A 26,156-nucleotide genomic window follows, 5' to 3' on the forward strand; every position below is an offset into this window, starting at 1 on the left:
TTTTTTTTTTTTTTTTTTTTGGTTCCAGGGATTGAACTCTGGACCTTGCACTTGCAAAGCAAGCGGCAGAACCACTGAGCTACATCCCCGGCCCTAAAATATATTTTAAAAATGCTGATACTTAAAAGTGACAGCAAGAAAACTTGTCTATCCAATCTGGTTAAGTCCCTGCAATTCAAGATAGTCAAGATTTTCCTACTTTGAAGAATCAAGACAGTTGGTACAAGCAAGGTCCCAGTAGGTCAGGCCTGTAATCCTGGCACTCAGGGAGGCTAAAGCTAGAGGTTCACAAATTTGAGCCCAGCCTGGCAACTTACTGAAACCCTGTCTCAAAAAGTAAAAAACGGAGCCAGGGATTTAACTCAGTGGTTCTACTGCCTGCCTCGCAAGTGCAGAGTCCTGAGTTCAATCCCTTGTACCAAAAAAAAAAAAGGCCAGGGATGTAGTTTTGTACAAAGACCCTGGGTTCAATCCCCAGTACTGCATACACACACACAAACGATAAAACCAAAATGATTGGCACACACTATGATTACATTTGTTTCATAACTTTTGTGTTTCACACGTGATATTTGTAATAACGGTGTCTGGACTTTTCATTCTCCTATCCTTTCATTCAGTGTCCTCTTGAAGTTAGCTTTCCCCAGTGTCCACTTTTATAAGTAAATCCCATTACGTGATGATTCCGAGTAGCTGATATAACCAAGCTTTATTCTATACTTGAACAGATGCCTAACGGGGACTTGTCTCTCGATACTTGTCTATTCAATCTCTTATCAGGTTCAGTTCGAGATGTGGAGACACAAACAAAACGAATTCCCAGACCTCAGTTTATATTCTAATGGGGAAATACTAATAAATCAAACAATAAAGACAGGTACGAGTATGTGCTATGAAGAACCAGAAATTTTGATATAGAGAAAGGCATAAAGCCAGGGACAGTGGCAAATGCCTATAATCCCAGCATTTGGGAGGCTGAAGCAGGATTGGTAGTTCAAGGCCAGCCTAGAGTACATAATGAGTTTCAGGACAATCTAGGCTACCTGGTAGGGTTTTGTCTCAAAAACAAAAACAAACACCCACAAAATCAAGTGTATAACATTTGATTAACACTAATATAGAAAAAGTATGTGTTGCTACACTCTATGTAAAAATCTTCAAGGATGATACAGGTTGCCCAAGAAATCTTACTAACCAGAATCTTCCCTATCAAAAAGAACATATGGATTAAATGTAGTCTATGTTCCATAAATGAATAAACAAAAAGACTGATAAGAATCAATCTCTGCTCATTGTAGATTTATTTAAAAATAAATACCACCCAATTGAATATGAGAGTGGTAGGCTATATAAGTAATAAAATCCTTTATGCTTCTATAAGCCTAAAATTATACAGAGAATACATTACATTGACACATACTGTGTTTATAAACATCTTAAATTTCTTGGGGTATAATTTTTCATTAATTCATATCTATGCACAACTTTCTGAACTGAATGCTTCCCAAAATATTTTAAACATTTCGAAGTAAATTTAAATAAGACCTAGACAAAAAAAAAAAATTTTTTTAAGTATTCCTCCCATGTCATATATTATCTCAAATTTTTAGCGAGAAGAATACAAGTAAGTTTGATCCTATAGCTTACCCAACATAATCCACCTCTCTAGGATAATTTAGTAATCGAAGCACTTGTTCTAGTTTCCGTAAGCTTCTTTTTAAGTCACCTGTTGCCATTATTTAACATTAGATTCAGCTCCAACTCTTGCAATAGTACAACTTTTCACCTAAAAATAAAAATCCATAAATCACTGGTTAAATCTGTGTAAGTGTATGTTTTGAAGCTTCTCTGTTCATTTTGACATATCTCCAATAAGCACTGTTATGGTTTGGGTCTAGGTGTCCCCCCAAAGCCTCATGTGGTCACAGGCTTGAGCTAGAGGATGTGACCTCTAGAACTGATTCATTTTCTTAAAAATTTTTTTTTTTTTTATTTTGGGGTAGGGTAGGGGAAAGGTAATAGGGGAAAAAATATAAGAAAATGAAAAAATGGAAATAAAATATTTGTAAATAGGGAAGGGAGGAGGGGGTGAAGGGAGGGCAGGGACAAGGGGAAAAAAATGACAACCAAGACCTGTCATGTAAAGGTACAAGATCCCGATGATGAAGTACTCTATACCTAAAATGTACCAATAAACTCAGACAGAAAATTTTTTTTTAATTTTTTTCATTCAGTTTATTGGTACATCTAAAGGAAACAATATAGTTACATTTATCATTGGGATCTTGTACCTTCACATAATATATCTTGGTTCTTGTTTTTCCCCACACCCCTGCCCTCCCTTCATCCCTATCACCCTTCCCCATTTACAAAGACTTTGTTTCCATTTTTTCACATTTTTTCTTTTCCCGCATTTCCTTTCCCCTCCCCTTCCCATTTCCCCTTTAGCCATTTTCTTACTATTTCATGATGCAATTCTAAACTCAAGGGCACTAGGATTAAGAGTGTGAGTGCTACCCACCCTAAGTAGTCTGAATAAGATAAAAGGGGCAGGGAGACACTGTTAACACTCTCTCACTACTTTTGCTGCCTTGTGTGTGCCACGTTGTTTCTGTGCTGTGTTGCTTGTTTGCCCTCCCAACCTCACAGCCAGCCATTTACGGACAGAAGCCTCTACGAACTGTGAGTCAAATAAACCCCTTCCCCTCTAACTTTCGGTGGTGGGTATTTTTTTGTCTCAGCAACTACAGAAAGGTAACTAACACAAGCACTTACCGAATTTTAACTTATTTATATTACTTCTAACTTATTCTCTTCTCTATTGTCCAAGTACTTACTGCTTACAGTATACCTACTAGAAATTCCTGAATATAAAATAGGTTTCCACCTTATCCTCCAACATTTTTTCTTATAAAAAATAAGTTTGTCTTGTATTCATGCTACTGTAATTCATGACATTTTTCTGCATAAATATGAACACTAAAATATCATTTGGAAAGACATATCAAGTTAAAATAACTTCCATTAATGCCTATTTTGGATGCTAATGGAAACTACATAATACTATCAGTGAAAACTAGAGAGAAAAAAGAAATCTAGAACAGAGATAGTCATTGTCCCTAAAGCTCTGACCTGAAATAGTCGCCAGATGCCATAAGTTTAGAATTTTTCAGGGTTCACCAATAACTTATTCAGCTAAGCAACTACCTCTCTACTTCCTTGATGAGATACAAGAGTTTTACAAACTGAGGAAATTGAACTGAAGAGGTATCAAATTTGGAAACATCAAGCAAGGCAAAGAATATGAAACAGAAATAAAAATACAGTTTCTTCCAATTCCTCAGCTTCAACAAACTGCAAGGTTACATCTTCTATGGCAGCAGATTGGTAAATCCTATCTAGGCAAAGTAGATAAACCTAGGGAAAAATACCTTAAAACTAGGCTGATATTTGAGGGAGACCTCCAATGTAAAGTTCAGGGTCAAATCCCATAAGCTTGCTGCAAAGTGCATCCGTGCACGAGCTATTAGTCATGCACCTCTTTTTAGGGTCCTATGCTTCAAACTGAATACATACAAAGGCCATAGTATGAAAAGAAAGCTTTCAGTATGTGAGGCAGAGATTAATATAAAACAAATTAAGGGAAGAAAGATTTGGTGAATATAGTCAATATAAGAAATAAAAGAAAAGTTCAAAATGAAAATTATAGATAGTACTTGATTTATGATGAGAGTTATGTCCTGGCAAACCCATCACAAGAAATGCTGCAGTTTGTTTGTTTGTTTGTTTGTTGAAGGGGGCTGGAAATTGAAAAGCTGATTCTAAAATTTATATGAAAATGTACAAGCTAAAGGATAGCAAAATCTTGAAAATCAAATTGGAGAGCTGTAGCCACTGTAAAGGAAGGCTTTTTAAAAAACTAAATTTGGAATTAGTGAAAAGATATACAGCGCAATGAAGAGAACAAAGTCCAGAAACAATCAATGCATGTGAGACCAGAGATTAGGGCTTGACAAAGCTGACTAGGGAAGCTGGTGTGACTTGGTAATAACAAAATCCCAGGACATGTGTAGAGCAGTTCCCAAAGTCCTATACATGGAATTCTCTTGAGAACTCATGCAGATTTTTGATCTGATGTTGGCCTGAGGAGTGGGTGACACAAAAAGGACATTCAGGCTGAGTCTTTGCCACTGTGTTCTCTTGCATAATGGCCCACCTTCATGCTGTAGGGTGTATTTCTTTTCCTACCTTTACTTGGCCCAGACTCTGCAGAGCCCTTTTCCTTCCTTTAACAGAACTTTGCTAACATTTGTGCTTGTCTTAATCAATTCTTTGCTAAGGACAGAAAGAACCTGGAAACCAGCTCCAGAAGAAAACTCCCACACCTCTAAATGCAATAACACATAGACTGACAACAGATTTATGTTAAAGTTGATACTGAGTAGCAGTGGAAAAGGAACAGTCTTTTCTAATCAACAATGATAAAAACAAGTTGCTTGGTATACTTTTAAATATTTATATTTCTGTCACTATTTCTCAGCCAATTAATTGCACCATTTATGTTTTTAGGCAGAGGGACTTTCAGTTACCATCCTATGGGAGGTAACTGGAAAAAAGAGGAAGTAATCCTGAAGTCAAATTATACAAACTACTGGCCAAGAAGGTCAACCTTACTTAACATCTTTTAGGATGCCTGAGGTGAGATGGACACATGGAAGCAATAAAAAGATCTTCTAGACTAAGCCAGGTGTGGTGGCATACACCTTTAATCCCAGCACTCTGGGAGGCTGAAGCAGGAGGATCACAAATTCAAGTCCAGCCTGAGTAACATAGTGAGAACTTATCTCAAAATTAAAAATTAAAAACTGGGTGGTGACATAGCTCAGTGTGAAGGCCCTGGGTTCAAACCCCAGTCCTGGAAAAGAAAAGAAAAAGTATTTTCTTAGCAGCCTTTACTTTACTGAGAAAGATAAAGTAGAAACTAATTTGGCTATTACTGAAAAAACCTATACTTGGGTTTCACCACTGGCTAACGTTTGTAGATCTGAGCTTGTTTGAGGTTCCGGGGCTATGTAACTTAACACAATTCTTTTCATAAGACATTCATTAACTTTAAAGTGTATATCTTCCCTTAGTCCTTTCAAATGTATATTCTATCTTTCCAGTATATGCAATTTTGTTATGTGTTAACACTGTGTGGTATCTTTCCATCTTTCCTTTTTCTGATGTCCTGGGACACATTATTTCTACCTCTGGAAATGAAATTTTTGAATGCAAAATATCTCCCTGGAACACTTCGTTTTCAGTAACAGAAGAATAAACATTTTTGTAGAAAAGTAAAATACCAAGACAGTTTGGATGTGTAGGTGAAATCAGTAATAAAAATAAAGCAAAAATAAAGGGCTTGGCAAATGTGAGCAGTACAGAAAAAGATTTATGCTGTTCATTTTCAAGAAAGGCTTTACTGAAAAAATTGTTAAAATATTAGAAAATATTAAAATTCAGATATTAAAATAGCGAATCTATTGGTTGTGCATATTTAACAGTATACCTAGAGATGAAAAATGACTTTTACTTCGAGGAAACTGATTAATATTTTAACTTTCCATCTTTATCAAAACTAATTTTTTAAAAAGGAGATACTACTCCCCTTATGCTACATTCCATCATTAAGGTATCAATATTGCTATTTCTTAGTTTCCTCCAGATTTCTGTGTACAAGTCAGATCGCTCCAATGAATTTATGGAAGATGTCTTTAAATGGTATACCACAGTAGTTTAAGATTTTTAACCCAATTCAATCTCATGGCAGTTAGAAACCATTAAAATGATAATTGTCAATGGGATGTTACCAAATTCTCTTCATTTCTGTTCAGAATGAAGCAATCACAATGACTGCAGTAACTAACGGTGGATGGCTAAGAGTGTATAGCTTATAACCCTCTATGTCACCTAAAAAGGTGTCAGAGGAACAAAGGTGAGTAAAAATTAAATGTACGAAGAGTTTGTGCAAATAATGTGATGAAACAGGTAAGAGAAGTTTGAGGAAAGAAAAGCACTTCAGTTAAAGAGCTTAGTGGCATTACTGTGCTCACATGAAGCTTCTTAAATGCTTTGCAAATATTTCTGGAAAATAGTCTAGGACAGCCATAGTTCCAGATCAAATAAGAATTAAGATTTCAAGATTAAAAGATGAAGATAGGAAGATGGAGAAATGTTTGAAACACCAAGAAAATACAGGTAAGGAAAACACGAACTACTTGCAACTCTTCCTTGTAGTCGGCTTTTTGAAGAAGCCAGCCAATAACTTCCCAGTCCTAAGTACAACTCAAATTTGAGGGGATGAGTTGTCACGATTCTTCCCACTTCGTGTTATTAGGAGCTGCGTAAACAGGCAAGCCACATCTAGGATTCCCCTCCCGCCCCTTGATTTAAAAGAAAACACAGACCTGATAATCTGCCTGCACCCGAGGTCTCGGTAAGCGCAGTAGAGAAAAGAGATCTCTGAACAAACTAGGGCACAGCGGGCCAGCTCCCTCGGGTTCACCAACAGCCTCAGAAGAAAGATGCGGCCTCACAAGGGCTCCGGCAGAGCCAAGCACGGAGGAGGGGAAGGAAGCATAAATAACCATAAGTAACCGGAGACAGTCACCGGAACCGGCCTTCACCGCCACTCCCCGCGCCCCGGCGCGCTTCTCGCGCGGACCGTTTGTATTCGCAGCGGCGGGTTCAAGCCCGCCAGGCACCGCGGCAAGATCTTCCAAGCGGCCGCTGCACCACGCTCCGGATTCCGTGCTGCAGATTCCACACGCCGTTCGTCCAGACCCCGAGAAGAGGTGACTCTATCGAGAGCTTCCTCAATAGCCAGTGTTCGATATAAAGTTGCAGATTAGAAGTAAGTGTAATATGGGTGGTTAGAGTCGCTCAGACCTCGAAGCGAGAAACAAGGAATCTATGGCGAATGTAAAACAGCAGGAGTTGAAATGCTTCTTCTTTAAGGGGCACAACTTAACGTCACTTCCGGCAACAATAGGAACTGTCATCTCGGACAGTCCGCAACGCTGACTCCATCAGCTTGAGGTGTTCTGCGTTCGCGGGGTTCTAGTGCTGTTTCTGGCAACTTCAGCACCGTCGTCTTCACCGGCGTGAACACCTGAAGTTTGGATAGGCTTCTCCATGGCCCGGGCAGCAGTTCCCGGCTAAATCACTTTCTTTTTGGCTAAAAGCCCCCACCCAGAGGCCGATTCGTCGCGGCGGCGGCGGAGATCGCAGGTCGCTCAGGTATAAGCGTCAGCCTAAATACTGCAGATCTCGTGTTTGTTTCTTGTACATCCTCACTTTTCTACTCGGAAATAAAGACGGTGCTTGCCAGTTGGCAGAAACTGGCCGACCAGCAAGAGTTTAGAACCAATGACAGTGTAACGCATCTTGAGTGACAGCAGCGATGGCTTATTAAAGTGAAGAATCAATGTTAGGAGGCGGGAAAATGTGTTCTTGTTTCTAGGCTATTGAGGTATAGGTCAGTTTAGGACTCTAGGTAGGTAGTGACCCCGGAGTCTTTGTGAAATAAAACCAAGAAACAGCAAGGGTTACTTTCCTCAGGATCCAGTGTTGCTTTTCAGTAGTGAGACTATCACTTGGGTGATTAACCACTTGTTAGCTCTTTACGTGCTTTTCAGTAATAATGCAAAACACGTGCAGTTAGAGTCACGTTAGGTTGTCAGTTGCTACAACAAATGAGGGTTATAAATTTTGTTAAATTCATAATTTGTCTTCTCTTGTTTGTTCCTCTGTGACTGTCCTCTTGCCGCTCGAATGACAGTGCTGAGTCCCAATTTTCAGTCATTAGATTTTTTTTAAATTCCATTGATCCAATAGTTAAGCGAGGCATATAAAAAGGCATATGAATGACGTCATTAACCTTGGTTGATAACCTGTTGTCTTCAGTCTTGGTATTTAATTGATGGTAGAGGATGATCTATCCCTAGAGCGCTAATGGTCTATGGAGAATCCCAAAGATTGGTACTAATTACAAACTTCCTTCATCCCTTAGGGAAGTACATAAATCTGGCCATTTAATTTCCAGGTCTTGCCTTCTTTGGATGCGCCTCCTATCACCAGTTTTGGTATGTTTTCATCTTCTGCACTGACTCCTTGCAGCCCCTAGCCCTATCTGACTGCCTCCTAATTCCTACCTAACTTACCTGCCTAAAGTAGATAGAAGGCAGGTCAGTGGCAACCTTTGTGATCAAATAGGGATGAGAGAGGAGGGTCTTAGAAGTATATTTTAAGGGCCGGGGATTTTAAAAAAAAGTGTATTTTGGATGTTTCTTTTACTCTTTTATTAAGTACTTGTATTAAATCTTTTTAAACTGAAAGGCCTTTTCCCCTGTTAAAGGAATTTTAGGAATTACCAAGCAATTTTGAGAGTATATTTCTCCCCACCCCCACCCCCGTGCTTCACGTTGAACCTAGGACTTTATGCCTGGTAGGCACGTGGTCTGCCATGAGCTAGATGTCTCCAGCACCTGGATGTTTCTTCCAAATATTATTAGGTGAATTAGGTGGCAAGTACCTGCTTCTTTCTGTAGTGCATGCCTGCCCATCAGTAACTCAGCTTTCGTCAGTAAACCATATACACTTATTGGAAAGAAAAACTGCATACTTCAGTGTTTGTTATAACTGTTTGGTGTATGATCCAGTGTAAAATTGCCTATGCTTCTTGTAGGTTTGAAAATGTAAATCCTTACCTGTTAGTATAATATTATCAAGTTTATCTCTTATGCTTCAGATATTTACCACTAACCTTAATTTGGCTATTCTCAAATTGTAAATTTGGCTTTTAAATCGGGGCTTCCTATCACGTTAACATACTTTATTTTAATAGAGTATGGCCAGTTTGCTACTATAATTTTGGACCCTTAGATATCTGCAGAATTTTAAATACATGGTTGATAGAAATACACAGTTGAAATGCTTTCCTGCCCAAAATTTTTTATGGTAATAACTTTAAGATAACCCAAAATATTAATCATAATTTATTAAATGTGATCAGTGTAATGGAGAGTGGTTTGTGTGTTTACTATGCTTTGGATAGATTAAAAAATATTTTTCTTACTTTACAATACAAAAACATTGAATTGCAAAGAGATGGCTCCTTTCTTTGGTCACAGTACCTTAAAATTAGCTATTCAGATTTATATCTTTGTATTTAATTACTTATAGCTAAGTTTTTTGCAGTATGGTACGTATTTGGAAACTGAGGCTGTTCTTTTGGCTGGTCCATGATAATGAATCAGGGTCATTAACACACACATACACAAACTCATGTTGCTTTTCCATTAAATTATTTTACTTAAGTAATGTTTTAGAACAATGTTAAGGAAAGACATCTTGACATAGATTCTTGAGATGGATTCTATAATAAATATCTTTGGCTGACTGGAGTTCATAATGTGCCATCTTTGCAACTATCCCTCTCCATAATTCACTTCATGTTGTAAAGATGAAAATCTGCATTCAGTAAACTCCCCATCCCCACAACAACCCAAATCCTGGTTAATCATCATTCTACTTTCTTTATCTATATTACTACTCCTAATACCTCATATAAACAGGATTATACATTATTTGTCTTATTGTAACTGTCTTTTTTAATGTAGTATTGACATCTTAATAATAGTCTTCCAATCTATAAATATGAATATTTCTATTTATTCATTTCATTTTTTAGCTTTCATGTAGAATTATTTCACTTGCTTGGTTAATGCCTAAGTATTTTATTCTTTTTATTGCTATTATAGATGGAATTGTTTTCTTAATTTCTTTTAAATTGTTCATTGTTAGTGTATAAAAATACAACTGATTTTTGTATGTTGACCTTGTATCTTGTAACTTTGCTAAATTAATTTATTATTCCTGGTTTTCTTCTTTTGGCGGGGGGGATGCTGGAGATTGAATTTGGGACCTTGCACTTGTGAGGGAGGCGGCAGAACCACTGAGCTAAATCCCTCCCTTGGGTTTTTTTCATTTTGAGTTTGTTTTTGCAGAATTGTGGTTTCCTACATGTAAGAGTCTGCAAACAGTGATAATTTTACTTCTTTCTTTATTATTTGGATGCCTTTTATTTCTTGTTTTGGGCTAATTGCTTTTGGAACCATAGAATTTTATTGCTAAAAGAGATTTTTGGAGATCATCGAGTTCAAAATCCTTGTTTCACAGATGGGAAAACTGACCTCAAAATTTAAGTGACTTCCCTAGTTCTTACAACTAGCGAAAGAAAGAGTGTGAATCAAATTTGTGTTTTTTCTTAGTCTTTTTTCACTATTAACTGTTTTCCAGTTTCTGACTTTCCTCATATTTTGGGCTACCCTCAATATTTATTTTATTTTGACAGCTTTTTTATGTAAAACCTGTTGAGAATTATTAGTTTTCTTTTGTTTTTTAATTCCCCAATGCTCATAGGAATAGCCATTGCACAAGAGTGTAGTGGACATTTAGGAGGTGGGCTGGGTGTGCTGCTGTGGCTGGTGACAACTATAATTGTCCTTATTAAAGAGTAGTGCAGTGGAGTGAGAACCAGTATTAATCTGAATAATACTGGTGAGAAGTATGATAAATTTTACTACAAGAAAACAATAGAATATTTCTCTAGTTACAAAATGCAAGCCTAAAGTTCTCAGATTTTTGGTTATATTTCAATAATATTTTGATTTTCACATTTGTTTAGATGCCTTTTGATAACATTCTTTATAGTATAGAATTAAAGATGGGAAAAATTCTTCAGAAAACAATACTGTAGATCTTTTTACATTAGAAAAACCTCTACAAATAGTATGCCTTTTAGTAAGAAAAACTGCTCTTGCAAGACCAGATCTTTAAATTTAACGAGTGGGGACTTTTTTATGTGTTTGTTGTACCTTGTGACCTCTTAGTACTTAGCTATTTCCCTTCTCTCCTTAGAAAGACCTCCTTGTGGAGTCACTTTTCTTTCATTTCTCTGCAATTGTTGGCTTTAAATTTTAGGAGTGTTTAGGATTGGTTATCAGGTTTTGTCTTTTTAAAATTTCTCTACCCACTATATATACTCTAAACTACTTTGGTGGTCTCTTCTTTTGCAAATACGGAAGTACTGGCTGCCAATTAAATGCCTTCTAGAAAATATTTTCTGACCTAGTCTCTCACATCTTACACCACTGAATAAAATCATATGCTACCACTTCTATTGAAAAATATTGATAAGGTGTAAGAGAATTTCTGAGTCTTTAAAACTTAATAGAATTTGTGTTTTAAGGACCTCCTTAGAAACATATTAGACCTTTATCTGACAATGGAACATTATTTACAGATTCTGATATTTGGATGCTAAGAAATATTGATGAAACATAGCCATTTGTAATGACTCTTTAAATGACATAACACTATTCATATGTATGCCAGTCGTCATATATCAGTAGTTTAATACTGAGCAGAAGGAATTTTATGAAACTTTTCAACTTCAAACAAAAGTATGTAATACGTGTGTCTGAGACCTCTAGACTCTTCTTCCCATTCCCCTTGTGTAGGTTTTATATATGAACATGGTATAGAAATTATTCTTCATACCTATAATACTTGTCTCCACACCACGTGTCATTTGAATGCTCACTGCTGTGAAATTACTAAAAGCATTAATACAGTCACCTTTTCTTATATGAATGACAGTTTTTGTTTCATATGTTTATAGAAATGTTTTGATTACAACTTCTTAATATTTTAGATAGGTTTAAGATTTAGTATGCAACAGCTGTTAATAAAAATATATCTATCTTATTTTATGGAACTACTCTTTGAAAAGGGCATGAGCATTACAAAAACAGTCAGTCAAACATACTCTCTCTTTTAGAAATGTAGCCATCTATTGGAAATAAATAGTACAGAATATTATTGTTTATGTAAATCTAATAAATTAATAACTGATGAAGTTGGTGGTAATTAATTCTTACTTGTATCTGCTTTCTAAGTGAAAGTTTTCTTTGCTGTGTTACAATAGGTTTGTTTGGGCTAAAACTGTAGTTCATTTTTAGATATTCTTTTAACAAGAAAACTACTTACAAACAGAACCAGAGAATCTTGTTTGACATACTGAAGATTACCCAGCAACTTATATCATAAATAGAGCTTCAAATTTACCTTCCATATTAGCAGTACCACAAAAATCTTCTATACATTTCTCTAAAGCACATTATATAGTCTACATTCTCTAATTTTTTTTTTTTTGAGACAGGGTCTCATTATATAGTCCAGGATGGCATTGAACTTGTATGATCCTTCTCCCTCAGCGTCCTGAGTGCTGGGATTACAGGCTTGCACCACCGTGCCTAGCAACATTTTCTAATTTAAGACTAATAAAAGTAGAAATTAATTTCACTAAAACCAAAAAAGACGTAATTAACTACATTCATTTATATTTGTTTTTTAAATTACTCTTCCATAAATATTTGGTCAATATGTAAGAAAATATTACTATTAATATTGCTATTGTTACAATATTTTAATAGAAACAAGGATATGTAGGCGATTTAAAACTTTTTCTGATATTTAAAGTGTTGTTAATAAAACATACCCACATTTATTAGAAATATATTATTCGAAGTAATCTAAAATAACTAATTTATGTACTTTTTAATGTACAGTTACTCTGACTTTTACTACTGTATTTTGCATTTACATTTGAGGTGTGTGTGTGTGTGTGTGTGTGTGTGTGTCTGTCTGTCTGTCTGTCTGTGTGGTTGGGTGGGGTGGAAGCCAGCCCTCACACACATTAGGCAAATGCTATACTGCTGAGCTACATCACCAGCCCTATGGTGTCTCTTTTATAGACCAGGTAGGAAGCACACAAATAATTTTAGCATTTATGTCTCAACCTAGTTACTGGTACAATTTATGATACAGTCAAAACATCACTATAGGATTTGTACTGTGGAAAATTTGTATTCCTTGATTATGTCTTCTTTTGATCTATGTAGTAAATTACATGGTTCATAGGTCATACGTTTTTGACAGTTAGCTGAATTTCCTAAAATCTAAAATAGTTATCAGTCACACCAAGAGCATTCATTAAAGTTCCTCCTCCATTCTTTTTTAAAAGCACAATTTAGTTGAGGTATCATTTTACAACCAAACATCTCACTTATTTTAAATGTACAATTCCCTCACCCCACCTTCACTTTCTCTTTCTTTCTCTCCAGCTGTAATTGTAGACTCCTGTTTCTTGTACTCTTTACCTAGTTTCCTCGGCAACATTCTGTAAAATATAATCTACTATCACAGTTAGGATATTGACATGTATATAGTTCAATTGCCTTATTCAGGTTTCCATAGTTTTATTGCTGCTAAAAATGGATATATGTGTATATGAAGTTCTGTGCAGGTGACTCCACAACTGATATACTAAGCAGTGGTGACATCACAGGATTTCTTCATGGTACCCTTGTATAGCTATACTTATCTCCCTCCTAACTAATGATGAGTATGTTCCTTTTTTTTTTAATTGAAATTTTCCTCTTAATTGGAAGAGTACCCTCAATATGCTAAATATAAAACATTTGCCCATCTTGTGTTGGTCTTGTTCCCAGTACACTGACACAGAGGGCAAGAGTACTATCTGAAATACAGGCTGAAGCTTATGACTGAGGCCCTGTCATCATTTTGAATGATTGAAAAAGATGTGTTTAATAAACTCACAAGCTCTCACAAAATTATCAGAAGTCCACAGATCATTAACTCAATAATTTTACTTATGGACTATGTCAGTATTGTTAATGACTTTCTGTAATGTGTTTTGGAAAAGGATGGTGATAGAATGCATGTATAAAAAACTGCAAAGTCAGTATTTAACACAGGAAGATTACTTTGCATAGACATTGAGAAATGAAAACCCAAGAATCCAAAAGAAACAAGAAATGAAAAACTAGTCCATTAGAGATTGTGAATTTTTTCTTTACATGTTTTAAGCACTTTGTGGAGGGAGTACTTTCTTCTTATAAAGCCAATGTAAAGCAGACTGTTTTTCTCATAAGTAGATTACAACCTATAAATGCTTCTTAATCCGCCTTTCATTTTGACTGATAACCTCCAGTCCCTGAAAACTTACACAAAAATAAAGTTAAAAAGCACATTTTTTAAAGTCTCCATTCAGTCTAGGGATATTTACTATCTTAGACTCAGTTTTCTTCATTAGCATATATTAAATGTCACTTTCAAGTTTTGAATGACAGTATCATTAAATTCATAAAGGAAATCTATCAGCAAAATATAGCTAATCCTTGATTTAAAGTTTCCTTTTTTGTTTTAGAATCATTTATCCTTGGTACTTCATAGAACTCAACTGAATATTGCTAAATTTCTTTTTTCTTGAATTTTTATCAGTATGTGTTTGCAATATGTAATAATTACATTCATTGTGGAGAGGTGGTAGATGCACATACACATATTAATTCTTTTTATATGCCCTTCCCCTCTCTTCTTTCTGGAATTTCTCATGCTACCCTTTTATAGCTATACTTCTTTCTTAGCTAGTAATGAGTATCTTATTATGTGCTTATTTGCTGTTTGTATATCCTCTTCCGTTAAATGGCTGTCTGTCTTTTGCCCATTTTTTAAAGTGGATTATTTTTTACTCTTACCTATTTTTGTTTTTGGTCCTTGGCTTTTTTGAGACAGGGTCTTGCTATGTAGTTCAGGCTGGCCTTGAATTCATTACGCAGCCCAGGCTGGCCTTGAACTCACTATGCCACCCAGACTGGCCTCAAATTTATGGCAGTCCTCCTGCCTCTGCCGTCCATCTACTGGGATTACAGGCATTACTGCACCCATCTGCTCTGGGGTTTTTGAGAATTTTTTATATACTCTAGATACTAGTCTTTTGTGAGATGAGTGGTTTGAGAGTAATTTCTTTCAATCTGTATGTTACATTTTTACCTTCTAAATGTAAGCTTTCAAAACCAAAGATTTTTAATTTTGATGAGGTCTACTTTAACTTTTATAGATCATACTTTTGATGTCAAGTCTAAGAACTCTGTCTAGCCTTAGATCCTGAACATTTCCTTCTATTTATTTTTTTCTAAAAGTTTTATGTTTTAGATTTATGTCTATGATTTGACTTTTTTTAAAGGTATGGGTTTTAGGTCAGTGTTGATCTAATTCAATTAGTTTGTTTTTTGTTGTTTTGCTTTTTTGTTTTTCGTTTTGCTACTGGGGATCAAATTTGGGACCTTGCACTTGGGAGGCATGTGGCAGAACTACTGAGCTAAATCCCTGGCTCAATCTAATTTAATTCTTATTACTGTTTACCATTCATTCATTCATTCAGTTAATTAACAAATATTTATTGAGCACATGATGTTCATAGTACTGTTTTGTCCTGGATTTGGTCTGTGTCGCCTATTGTGTGGCGTCAATTCCTCATACACACAGGCAGGACTGTGTGAGCTGAAGCTAGTGTGTGTTGGAGCTGTGGACTTCTCTGTGCAATCCTATGGTAATTGTTAATAAATAGTTAACACAGAGTTGTACAAAGCAAGGACTATGTGTGCATACATATAAATGTATGTAGCTATGTATGTAGTAGTACACATGCATAAATTATATATGTGTGTATGGTATGTATGTATTTTACATTTATACTCATTAAAATGTATAATGAACTTTATAGAAATGACTAAAACTACAATATGGTAGATGAGTCCCTAAAGTATCTTAATAGACATATGTTTTAGTATATATTATAGTATAATCAATGTGTGCCTGAAAGTACAGACCTCAACAATTGATACATTGATTTGAAAATCTAAGAAGTTAATAGGTCATCTGAAAAACTCTGTAATTCTAAATACTGGGAGTACAAGAATGTTGGTAAGAGCTACAGTAGAAATTTCTTCTTATTAATTAACAGTTATGTTTTGTGGTAATTCCAAAACGACCTTTGACTTTTTTGACTTGGTAAGTCTTCCCATGAACTCTTGAAAAAATTTTTAGAAAAATTCTAAGTGGTTAAAGGAGATGATGCTGTCTAACTACCAGAATGGTATCTCTGTTATTGACTCATGAGAAACTGGCATTTTCTTTTCTTTGAGACAGGGTCTTGCTGTGTCGTTCTGGCTGACCTTAAACTCTATGTAGCCCAGGCTGGCCTCAGACTCCTGCAATTCCTCTGTCTCAGCCTCCTGAGTGCTGAGATTACAGGCAGAGACCACCATGCCCAGCAGAACTGTTTGTTTTTTTTTTTTAATATATACTGTATCAATAGTAACAAAGTTAGCTCCAACTTACTTTACAAATTTATTAGTTTTTTTACTAGTAGCAAAACTAGCAAAATTAGAAAAAAACTGAAAAACCCCTATCTCAGCCATCCATGCTTTCATAAAGGAAATTTATCAGCAAAGTATAGATAATTCTCTTTGTGAATTAAAGTTTCCTTTAAAATTTAATTGTTTGGGTGGGTGAAGTGGAAGAATCACACAACAGGTTCAAGGCCAGCCTAAGCTGCTTAATGAGTTCAAGGTCATCCTGCACTACATAGTGAGACTATCTCAAGAAAAAGTTAATAGGCATTTTTCTAAATTTTGCAGATCCTAAATTATTGAAATCTAAAACCAACCAGAATTAGCACCACTCAGGTAATTAAATCCAAAATTAGATACACTCCAAAATGAAAGAACTAAAATAAAAGTTATTTAAAAGGAATGGAAGTAATGAATGAGTTAAAACTTAGTTTTCATTATTTTGTTAATGAGAAAGTTGACCAGAGATCATAAGGTAATCAAATTTTGTGTTGAAGTTTGAGCTAGATCTTTTTTCATACAAAGCTTTTGTGCACCTGCAGATGCGAGCAACAATAGAGTCAATAAGCAGTGAAGGAAATATAAGAGGTGAGATCCAGTGATGAAGAAACAGATGGTAGAATGCCTTGGTCCTGCATAGGTACCAGAAGCTCTGGGCATATGGTGTAGTAGTTGAGGATAAATGCTTTGGTTTCAGGTTGACCCAAGTTTGAATCCTAAATCTTCTACTTGCCAGCTTTGAGTTCTGAAGCATATTTGCCTAATGTCTCTGTTAGGATGATACCTATTTATTAGGATTGTTGTAAGAATTAAAATGAGATAATAAATAAAATAATTAAAAGTTATTGCACAGATTTAATAGTTTATTGCACAAAAACAATCTTGTTGATTAACATTTATGTTATTAAATACTATGTAAATTAATATTATATATGTAATATAATGCATAAAAATAAGAAATATGGCCAGGAATTCTAAGAAGTAAATCTTCACGCACAAAAAAGTGTTCTGGTGGTAGGTTTTGTTTTTTATGTTTAAAAAGAACTTCTCTGTCTCTTAAAATTTTTTAAAATTCTTATCAAAAAATGCCAAAAGTAATTCTTACTTAGTGTTTTGATGTTTTCCATAGTAGAGACTCTGATGCTCCTCATTTACTTAGTAGTGGTTTTCAGTGTGGTTACAATGGGCCATAGGAGAGTGATTCTTGAACTGAGTATACAAACTCGTCTTAATTTTTTCAAATGCATATGCCTCGATTACCCAACCAGGAGGTTTCTGGTTGCAGAATGTTTATAAGATTAAGGAAAATAACTCCCATATATCCTTTCCCCCAGATTCTCCAGTTTTTATCATTTTGCCAGATCATCTTATTATTTTTTTCTTTATAAACATGGATGTTGCTGTTTTTCTGAAACATTTTACAATAGATTGCATAAGTCATGGCTTATTGTTCAGTGTGTTTTCGAGAACAAGAATATACTACTTTTAACCATTGCACAGTTACAAAATTCAGAAATTTTAACATTGGTTCAGTATTTTCTCCAATCTCTAGCCCATTTATTTGTCTAGTTTCTCAATCACCTCGATAAAGTCCTCTATAGCAGTTATTTTCCAGTACAGGCTCCTTTTCACATAGTGCATTCAGGTGCCATGTTTTTAATTTCCTTTTCATCTGGAACTATTGCTCTACTTTTCTTTGGTTTTCATGACATCATTTTTATGGAAAAAAATTCTATTGTGCAGACCACTTTGGTCTTTATTCCTCATGATTATATTCACATTATGGATTTGGGCTGGAATATAATTTATTTTACATCTGTCTCAGAGTACCACAGCCAGAGGAACATGATATCTATTTGTTTTTTTACTGGTAAATGCTAATTTTCATCATTTGGTTCAAGTATTATCTGATTTCTTCATTTCTTTTTGCAGTTAATGAGTAATGTGGGAAGATACTTTGTGACTAAATAGTCCACTAGTTATCAAATTTCATTCAGCATCATTAATGATTATTGCTATCTTTTCTCTGAAGGTTGTAAAATGATTATTTTTTTCTAACTCCATTGTTTCCATCTTTAATAGTTGGCATTGTACTGTTAAAGAGCTTTTCCTGCATTGGACTCAGGGATTATTTTCTTCTGTAATGGATTATAACTCATTACTATCATTTTTATTTTGATGCCCAAATCACCCTGAGTTTAGCTAATAGGAGCTTCCTTCAATTAGCTCTAAATGTCCCTTTTAAGATTATCTTAATGCTTTTGTTTTGACTTGCTTTTAATTTCTTGGGCATTGCTTTAGGAAACATTGTTTTGGTAGCCCTTGGGGGACCTCAAGTTGACTGAGAAAGTGAAGTTGGGAAGAAGATTCACCTTTTCACAATATTTCTGTAGAGCAGACCTTCAGTGGATACCTAACTATAGGCAAACAGCCCATATTTGTAATTGTATCTGTTAAAATAAAGATTAAAATAACTTGTTAACTTTAATAGACAAACCACTGCATACATTCACAAAAAAAACACACAAATAATCATGCAAATATTTTAGCCACCCCCTTTAATAATCAATCAAACATTGAATCTTTGTGACAGTAAAAAAAAAAAATTTTTTTTAAATTTATAGATGTATAGGCCCAAGACTGGCTATTCTGGCCTTAAGGTGATTGGTTTGACAGCCACTGTACTGAACTACTTATAAATGTTACAAGGATGGTGGAGCAGTGAGTGTCTTTCCTCTGAGGATCATTAAAATTTCTCAGAGAAATTACTCTATGTTTCTGAGTCCTTACCTTCCTGTAGATTCTGCAACATACATAACCTTATGCTTTCCTCTATTTAAAACTATCCTTTGTTTTGTTTTGTTTTGTTTGTACATGGCTTCATTAGTGATCATTGTTACATTCACTATTCATGTTAAAGAGATATGCTGATTTTTCATGGTAGTAGCTGTTTACTCTGTAAGGGAAGCTATAGCTAAGAAGCTTTATGCAGTCTTATAGGTAAATATTTTTCAAACTTAATTTTTAAATAATTTTAGAAAGTTGCTACTTTCCATTTATGTTATTCCATCTATGCTACAGAAGCATAGGATTTTAATAACAAAGTTAAATTTAAATGTAAGATAAATAATAAACCCAAAATATGAAATTGTTATGCATGAGATTAAATTAATAAAATAGCTGTTGTTCTATTCTTTTGACACATTCCGCCTAAGTTTTCAAAGTTACTCAATTTGGTTACCATGTCCCATTCAATAGCTATCAGCATAAGGCTTCAGAGTCTCTTGTCCACTTCTGTACTTCATGAGTATATTTGTGGCAATGCAGAAATGAACATAAATAGTTTGTCCTTAAACCAAAATGTTTTATAATAGTTCTGAGGCACAAGCAGCATTACTTGATGACTGTAATAATCAGGGATTATTGATAGCCATTTTTGATAATTCTAGGAAGGTGGAAATTCTTGGATTATATTCAGGAATATGTATTTTCCATAGAAACTATGACTCAATATTCACTGAGCAGTGTTTGTAGAAAGTTTATAGAACACAACTACCACAAATAACAAATAGCTGCATTTCTTTTGTTTGAAATAAACTAATAATCATGTTATCAGAATTTTTTTTCTAAGAAACAATTATCCATTTTCTCAATCTACTTTATGTAAGCAAATAATCAGCAGTACTTTCATCACACAAAAAACATACTTACACCAAAACTAGTCACTTCAAGTACAAAGACTATTTTGTGTTTCTTAACTTGAAATTATTTTCATAGTCATTGAGTATAATGTGCTACTTTTGTTTGTTTATTTGTTTTTGTTTTTTGAGACAGGGTCTCACTATGTAGTAGGGACTGACCTGGAACTCATTATGTGACCGTCACTATTCTCACTATCCTCAGCCTCCCGAGTGCTGGGGTTGCAGGCCTGTGTGCAGCTTTTTTGACCAAATAACTGCTACAGTTGGCCATTTTGTATTATATTCTTTCAATATTGAAAATATTTGTGCCAAGAGAAAAAATATGAGAAAGAAAAGAATGGAAACAAAGTCTCTGTAAATGGGGAGGGTGAAGGGGGTAAAGGGAGGGCAAGGGTATGGGGAAAAACGACGACAAAGATCTGTTATGTAAAGGTACAAGATTCCCAATGAAGAATGTAACTGTATTGTATACTTACAAAGTACCAATAAACTCAATGAAAAAATTTGTTCTAAAAAAAGACAAATCTGAAAACACTGTACCTTGAAGTCCAGTTTTAATTGGTTCAGTCCAAACATTTATTTTCAAGAATTTAAAATCATGCAAGAACTCACCATGAAACTTCATTGTATTTTACATCTGTTAGGGCCAGATGTTGTCAGATTACTAGTGATGACATAAGGACCTGTTTCATGACATTACTGTTGGCAGTATTGTCAGGTGCATTGAGTTGTGAAATTTTTTGTTTAAGATAACAGGCATTTTTACTTTTTAAGAGTTTTTAGAGGGAAGAATTATAGTTACTAAAAAATTAAATAAATGAATGAATAAATAACTATGGATGACATAGGGATAAATAAAGGAAGTGAATCATTTTGGGTACAGACTTGACCAACATGAACAAATGCTTTTCTTCAGTGAGCAGAACGTCAGGATTGTTGAGGTATCATTAAAACAGGTTTTATGAAAGTGCTAATCATTTTCACTTGAAAATTTTCACTTGAATGATTTTGTCAAAATAAAGTAATATCTAACATGGATTGATTATGAATCATGAACCTTATATGCATTGTCTCACTTAATAGAACAACTTTTGAGCTGTTAGCATTATCATCATTATTTTTCCACATTACATATGAAAAAGCTAAATCTTAAATAGCCAAGTAATTTCTCCAAGGTCCTGTAGTAATAGCTAATAGGCTCAGTATTCAGACTGAAATCTGACTTCAAAGCTGATAACACTTTGCTCCTTCTGTGACTTGCTTGACAGTGTGCACAGTGTATGTTATGTCTTTTTGAAAGTTTTATCACTTTTCTGAGTTACCATAGTCTACATAGCTAATACCTTAAAGAGGATTGGGAGTGCAAATGGAACACTGTAGATGTCCTTTCTTTTCTCCAAATGCTAAATTTATGACACTAATCTTCCTTAGAACAGTTATCATACTGTGATCTTACCTAATATCAAGAACCACTTTAAAAGGAAAAGGAAATCCCAAAGGGGCTACTTACAGTATTATTTTACAGTGAAGGATGCAAAATGGGGTTTAGTCTTGCAGTTTTCATCAGGCACCTCAACCTTCCATCTTCCCCATTGACTTTTTTTTTTTAAGAACCAGCTGCTGGCTTTCCCTCTTTATACCTGCCGGATGCTTTCTGAATCACATTATCCAGTGCTCAATTTAACTGATCCTCATTAAAGTCCAGAGCCTAGGGAAATCACCCTGATTTTTTGTTCCCTAGCAACAGCTCTAAGAGTAACAACAGCTGCTTAACCATATGCCCTAGAAAGATGTTATAGGGGAAATACACAGAAATTCTTATTCAATGCCTTAAATCTTGAGACTTCAGACACCATAGTTACCACACTTGATTATTTATGTTTAGTGGTACAAAAACAAACAGAAGAATAAATTTAATTATTTCAAATGATATCATACTCTAGATGAGGTTAGCAATTAATGTGATTGCTAGGTATTTTCTTGTTAATTTAAGTAAATAGCCCCAGTGGAAATAAAATACCTTTTCCTATCACTGGAAGTTTTAAAATGTTACATACTTGTTAAAATTAAGTGTATTTATTTTGTAATGTGATATGGCAAATTTAAACATTAAGCAAATTAGGGCCAGGGATTTAGCTCAGTGGCACCACACCTGCCTCTCAACTGCAAGGTCCTGAGTTCAATCCCAGTACCAAAAAGAAAAAGAAAAAAAAAAAAGTAAAACCATGAAGCAAGTTAGAAACGCCTAACAAATTTTTGTTGACATTCTGTGTTTTTTCTGTTAATAATTTCTACTGTCTCCATAATTTTTCCTTCTTCAGATTTCCATATATTTCAAATATTTTCAGAATTGCTTCTTTCACTTGGAGTTAAGTCTCTTCTATGACTTAATGGCTCATTTCTTTTTAATGCTAAGTAATATTCCATTATGTGAACGTGCCACTACTTATGTATTCACCTACTGCAGCATATCTTGGTTGCAAACAAGTTTTGGTAATTATTAATAAAGCTGTTGTAAATATTTGCATGGAGGTTTTTGTGCAGACATGAATTTTCACCTTTTGGGGTGATACCAGAGATTGAAGCCAGGGCCTTTGCACTGAGCTATACCCCATGCTCTTTACATATTTTATTTTATTTTAAGACAGAATCTTAAATTTTATGAGAAACTCCCAAACTGTCTTCCAAAATGGCCATATTACTTTACATTCTTACATTCTCACCAGCGTTTGGTATTGTCGATATGTTAGATATACCATTCTCATAGGTTTGTAGTAGTATCTCATTGTTTTAATCCACAGTTCTGTAATGAAATGTGATGTTTACCATCTTTTCATATGCTTGCTATTTTTATCTCTTTTGGTGAGATGTCTATTGAGATTTTTCTTTATATAAACAGCGAAAAGAACACACAAAATTTACATGCCTATAATATGGAAATATTTTTAGACTCTCTACTGAGACCTTTTAAGGTATATACTAATATACTTCAAATATATTTACTATATACTTTAATATACTTTAAATAATTGTAACCTCTTATATACACCCTTTATAGTTTAACCTGTTGCAGTTTCACGCAGTTCAGCATAAAGATGAAGAGTTAAAAAAATATCCTGAACTATTTTTTCTCTTTTGTTCAGCAAATAGGCTAATATAGTATATATATGATAATATTTGTATATGTAATACTAAAAGTAATTATGCTTTGACTAATGTAGTAGACGTTATCTAGACAGTAGCCAATAATTTAGTAAGTATATGCGTGGATCATTCCCTTTTTAAATATGAAGAAAATAATATCTTTGATATTCTTTGAAGTTCTCAATTTTCAAGTTTTTTCTAATAATTTTCAAAATTCCTTATCACTGGTATTTTTTTTGGTTTGGAATTTTTTTTTTGCTCTTGTTTTATCTTTTTGATAGTTTTCTTTTAAAGTTAATATCATGCTATGATAGTTATTTGACTATTTTAATGATTTTTATGTAAAATGAGTATTTTTCCACATTTTTCAAACACACATATATTAGTAGTCAATTTAGGTTAATAAAACAAAAATATTTTGTTTGAAAGTAGATATAGAAAATAATCTCTTCATTAAAAACTTTTTCTGCTTTACTTTTTCTCACAATTTATTCACTCAATAAAAACTACTTCTAATTTTAAAAGCAAGATAAAATTAATCTAGGTCAGTTATTTTCTAAATATCTGTCTATGGAGAGGTCTGATACATGTAACAGATAAATGTCGAGCTCTCTAGTAGCAGGTCAGATGAAGTGGGGGAGACTGTACCGCGCCTCCTTGTTCCTTTTCCTGAATATCTCAGAGGACTCCATCCATATGCTCTGTGGGGAAGATGGGAAAATTAATGCAAATTACGGTTTTTAGTTTAAAGCAACAAGAAAATCAACTAGTCAGCTATTACTGAGCTATTTATCATGGAGTTCTAGGTGTCTAATTTATAAGGTTTGTGAATTAGACTTCAGGGCCTATGTTACATTTTATTACAGTCTACAACATAAATATAGACTGGCAAGAATTAAACTAAAAGCCTGTTTCACAGCTGTTATGCATCTGGGAGTTTGGTTAAAAGGGGCTAGCTTAGCTTAACCTGAATTGTGATAAAAACCAGGGTCTGGAGACCTTTTAACTAAAGTCTTGTTCTCTGATCAGAGAGGTACTTAATACTGGCCCATAAGTCCACAAAATTATAATTTGTAAGAGTCTTTAGGACATCGGTAACTTTTAAATCTTACCATGTGAAAAATGATTATGTCACCTGTGGACTTTAAAAGTAGTTAGCAAGCTGGAATAAAGGCAATGATCAGACCAAATATTTCTGGAACATTTTTCTTTCGAAGTTAAGAAGTCCAACTATTCTTTGTAATATACTACTAGTTTTACTATAGGTTTTACTGAATTTAAATTCTGATAAATGAATGTTTTTGTCAGATCAGTTATACCACTGGGAAAGATGGTTTACTTTTTTAATGTCACTCTTATTACATTCTGGCTTTCTCCCAGGCTTGCAGATGGGTCAAGGGCTGTGGAGAGTGGCCAGAAACCAGCAGCTACAACAGGAAGGCTACAGTGAGCAAGGCTACCTCACCAGAGAGCAGAGCCGAAGAATGGCTGTGAGCAACATTTCTAACACCGGTCATCGCAAGCAAGTTCAAGGAGGCATTGATATCTATCATCTTTTGAAGGCAAGGAAATCTAAAGAACAAGAAGGATTCATTAATTTGGAAATGTTGCCTCCTGAACTGAGCTTTACCATCTTGTCCTACCTGAATGCAACTGACCTCTGCTTGGCTTCATGTGTTTGGCAGGACCTTGCCAATGATGAACTTCTCTGGCAAGGGTAAGTTAAGCGCACCAGTATTGATTCAGATCACTCTGAACATTTTAATACTTGGTGTTCTTTTTGTATCACACATAGATTATGAAATAATTTCTTTTAATTTGGTTTTATACTCTGAATTGCTATTAATTAAGGCCTATAAAAAATGCAATTATTATTGTCCAACTTGATTCTGGGAAAAGAAAGTAGAAAAGAAAAGAAAAAAAAACAAACTTTTGTATAGTGAGAAGAGAAATTGCTAATCAGGGTATGCCAGTTTATTATAAATCAGAAATGTCCAGCTTATTTTAAAAATTAAAATTACAAAATAAGAATTTGTAATCCAAAAATTAGAATCTTTACACCCCTGGTATAGAATTTGTGCTGCATGCCTGTGTTCCCATAGGTATTCCATCTGAGGAATAGGCATACTTAAACATCAGATATTTTTGTTTCCATGCATTTCAGAGAGAGTGTGTTTATTTGTATTGTTCTCTTTATCATAGGTGCTTGCTAGCATGAACTTTAACTGGTGAAAACTTCATCTACTTTTTATTTTTTCCAAACCACCACTTCATCAATGAAGTACATAAATATTAGAAAGCAAGGATATAAACATCTACTTGCTGAATTTAAAGTAAACTATAAAAAAATTAGCAAGTATTGAACCAGTTTAAATTAAACTATAAATTTAAAATCATTTGGTGGAATAGAAACCATTTTATTGATATAAATTAAATAGCATCACATATTTAGAAAAAACTCATAGGTACCTTTTTTTCCTTAAAAATGTACCAAACATAGAATTATTGTATCTTAAATTTTCTAATATCCTTTTCAAAAGATTATTTAAGTTTCTTTGTTTTACAATGGGTCTTCATAATGATAAAGAATGCTAGGGTAGGAAAGCATTAAAAAAAATAATTTAAATGTGTTACGTGGTAGCTTTTCACAATGAATGTGATCATTATGTACTGTGAACATGTACTAATAAAAACTTAAAATTAAAGAGAATAATGATAAAGAACAAATCTAGAAAACAAAAGCCATTTTAAGACTGAACGATTTCTATCTGGGAGTATAATTGAAAGAATTAAAAAACTTAAATGACCAAACTTTCTAGTAGTGACATGTCTAACATAGACTTCCTAATGGTACAGAATTGTAATATAAAATTATGTAGGTTATCAACTGCCAAATATGAGAAAATCATCATCTTGTTATTCTTTCAGTGCCTTGTCATAGTGAAGATACTGTTAATATGAGGAAATTATATTAATTAGCATTTAAATA

The 26,156-nt window shown here is 34.3% G+C and overlaps 2 protein-coding genes across 7 annotated transcripts in view; one reads left to right on the forward strand and one right to left on the reverse strand.

The window, feature by feature from the left end:
* Positions 1 to 6,808, reverse strand: part of Cep44 (centrosomal protein 44) — a 21,448-nt gene extending 14,640 nt beyond the window's left edge. For 4 of the 5 annotated variants that reach the window (XM_010629821.3, XM_010629822.3, XM_019208294.2 and 1 more), the window contains exons 1-2: positions 6,450 to 6,808; positions 1,648 to 1,786 (exon numbers count right to left, since the gene is read on the reverse strand). In XM_010629821.3, the coding sequence (XP_010628123.1) occupies positions 1,648 to 1,736 (89 nt within the window). In that variant the 5' untranslated portion in view covers positions 1,737 to 1,786; positions 6,450 to 6,808. The remainder of the gene's footprint in view (positions 1 to 1,647; positions 1,787 to 6,449) is intronic. The other variant, XM_033765437.1, reaches the window with a different exon arrangement.
* A 10-nt stretch (positions 6,809 to 6,818) lies between these two features.
* Fbxo8 (F-box protein 8) overlaps positions 6,819 to 26,156 on the forward strand; it is a 43,003-nt gene continuing 23,665 nt past the window's right edge. The window contains exons 1-2 of one of the 2 annotated variants that reach the window (XM_010629826.3): positions 6,819 to 6,895; positions 24,548 to 24,884. In XM_010629826.3, the coding sequence (XP_010628128.1) occupies positions 24,556 to 24,884 (329 nt within the window). In that variant the 5' untranslated portion in view covers positions 6,819 to 6,895; positions 24,548 to 24,555. Of the gene's footprint in view, positions 6,896 to 7,203; positions 7,282 to 24,547; positions 24,885 to 26,156 lie in introns of those variants that run through there. The other variant, XM_010629825.3, reaches the window with a different exon arrangement.

Source organism: Fukomys damarensis, unplaced genomic scaffold (assembly GCF_012274545.1).
Source record: "Fukomys damarensis isolate Sample0158 unplaced genomic scaffold, DMR_v1.0_HiC HiC_scaffold_18, whole genome shotgun sequence".
NCBI classification, from domain to species: Eukaryota; Metazoa; Chordata; class Mammalia; order Rodentia; family Bathyergidae; genus Fukomys; species Fukomys damarensis.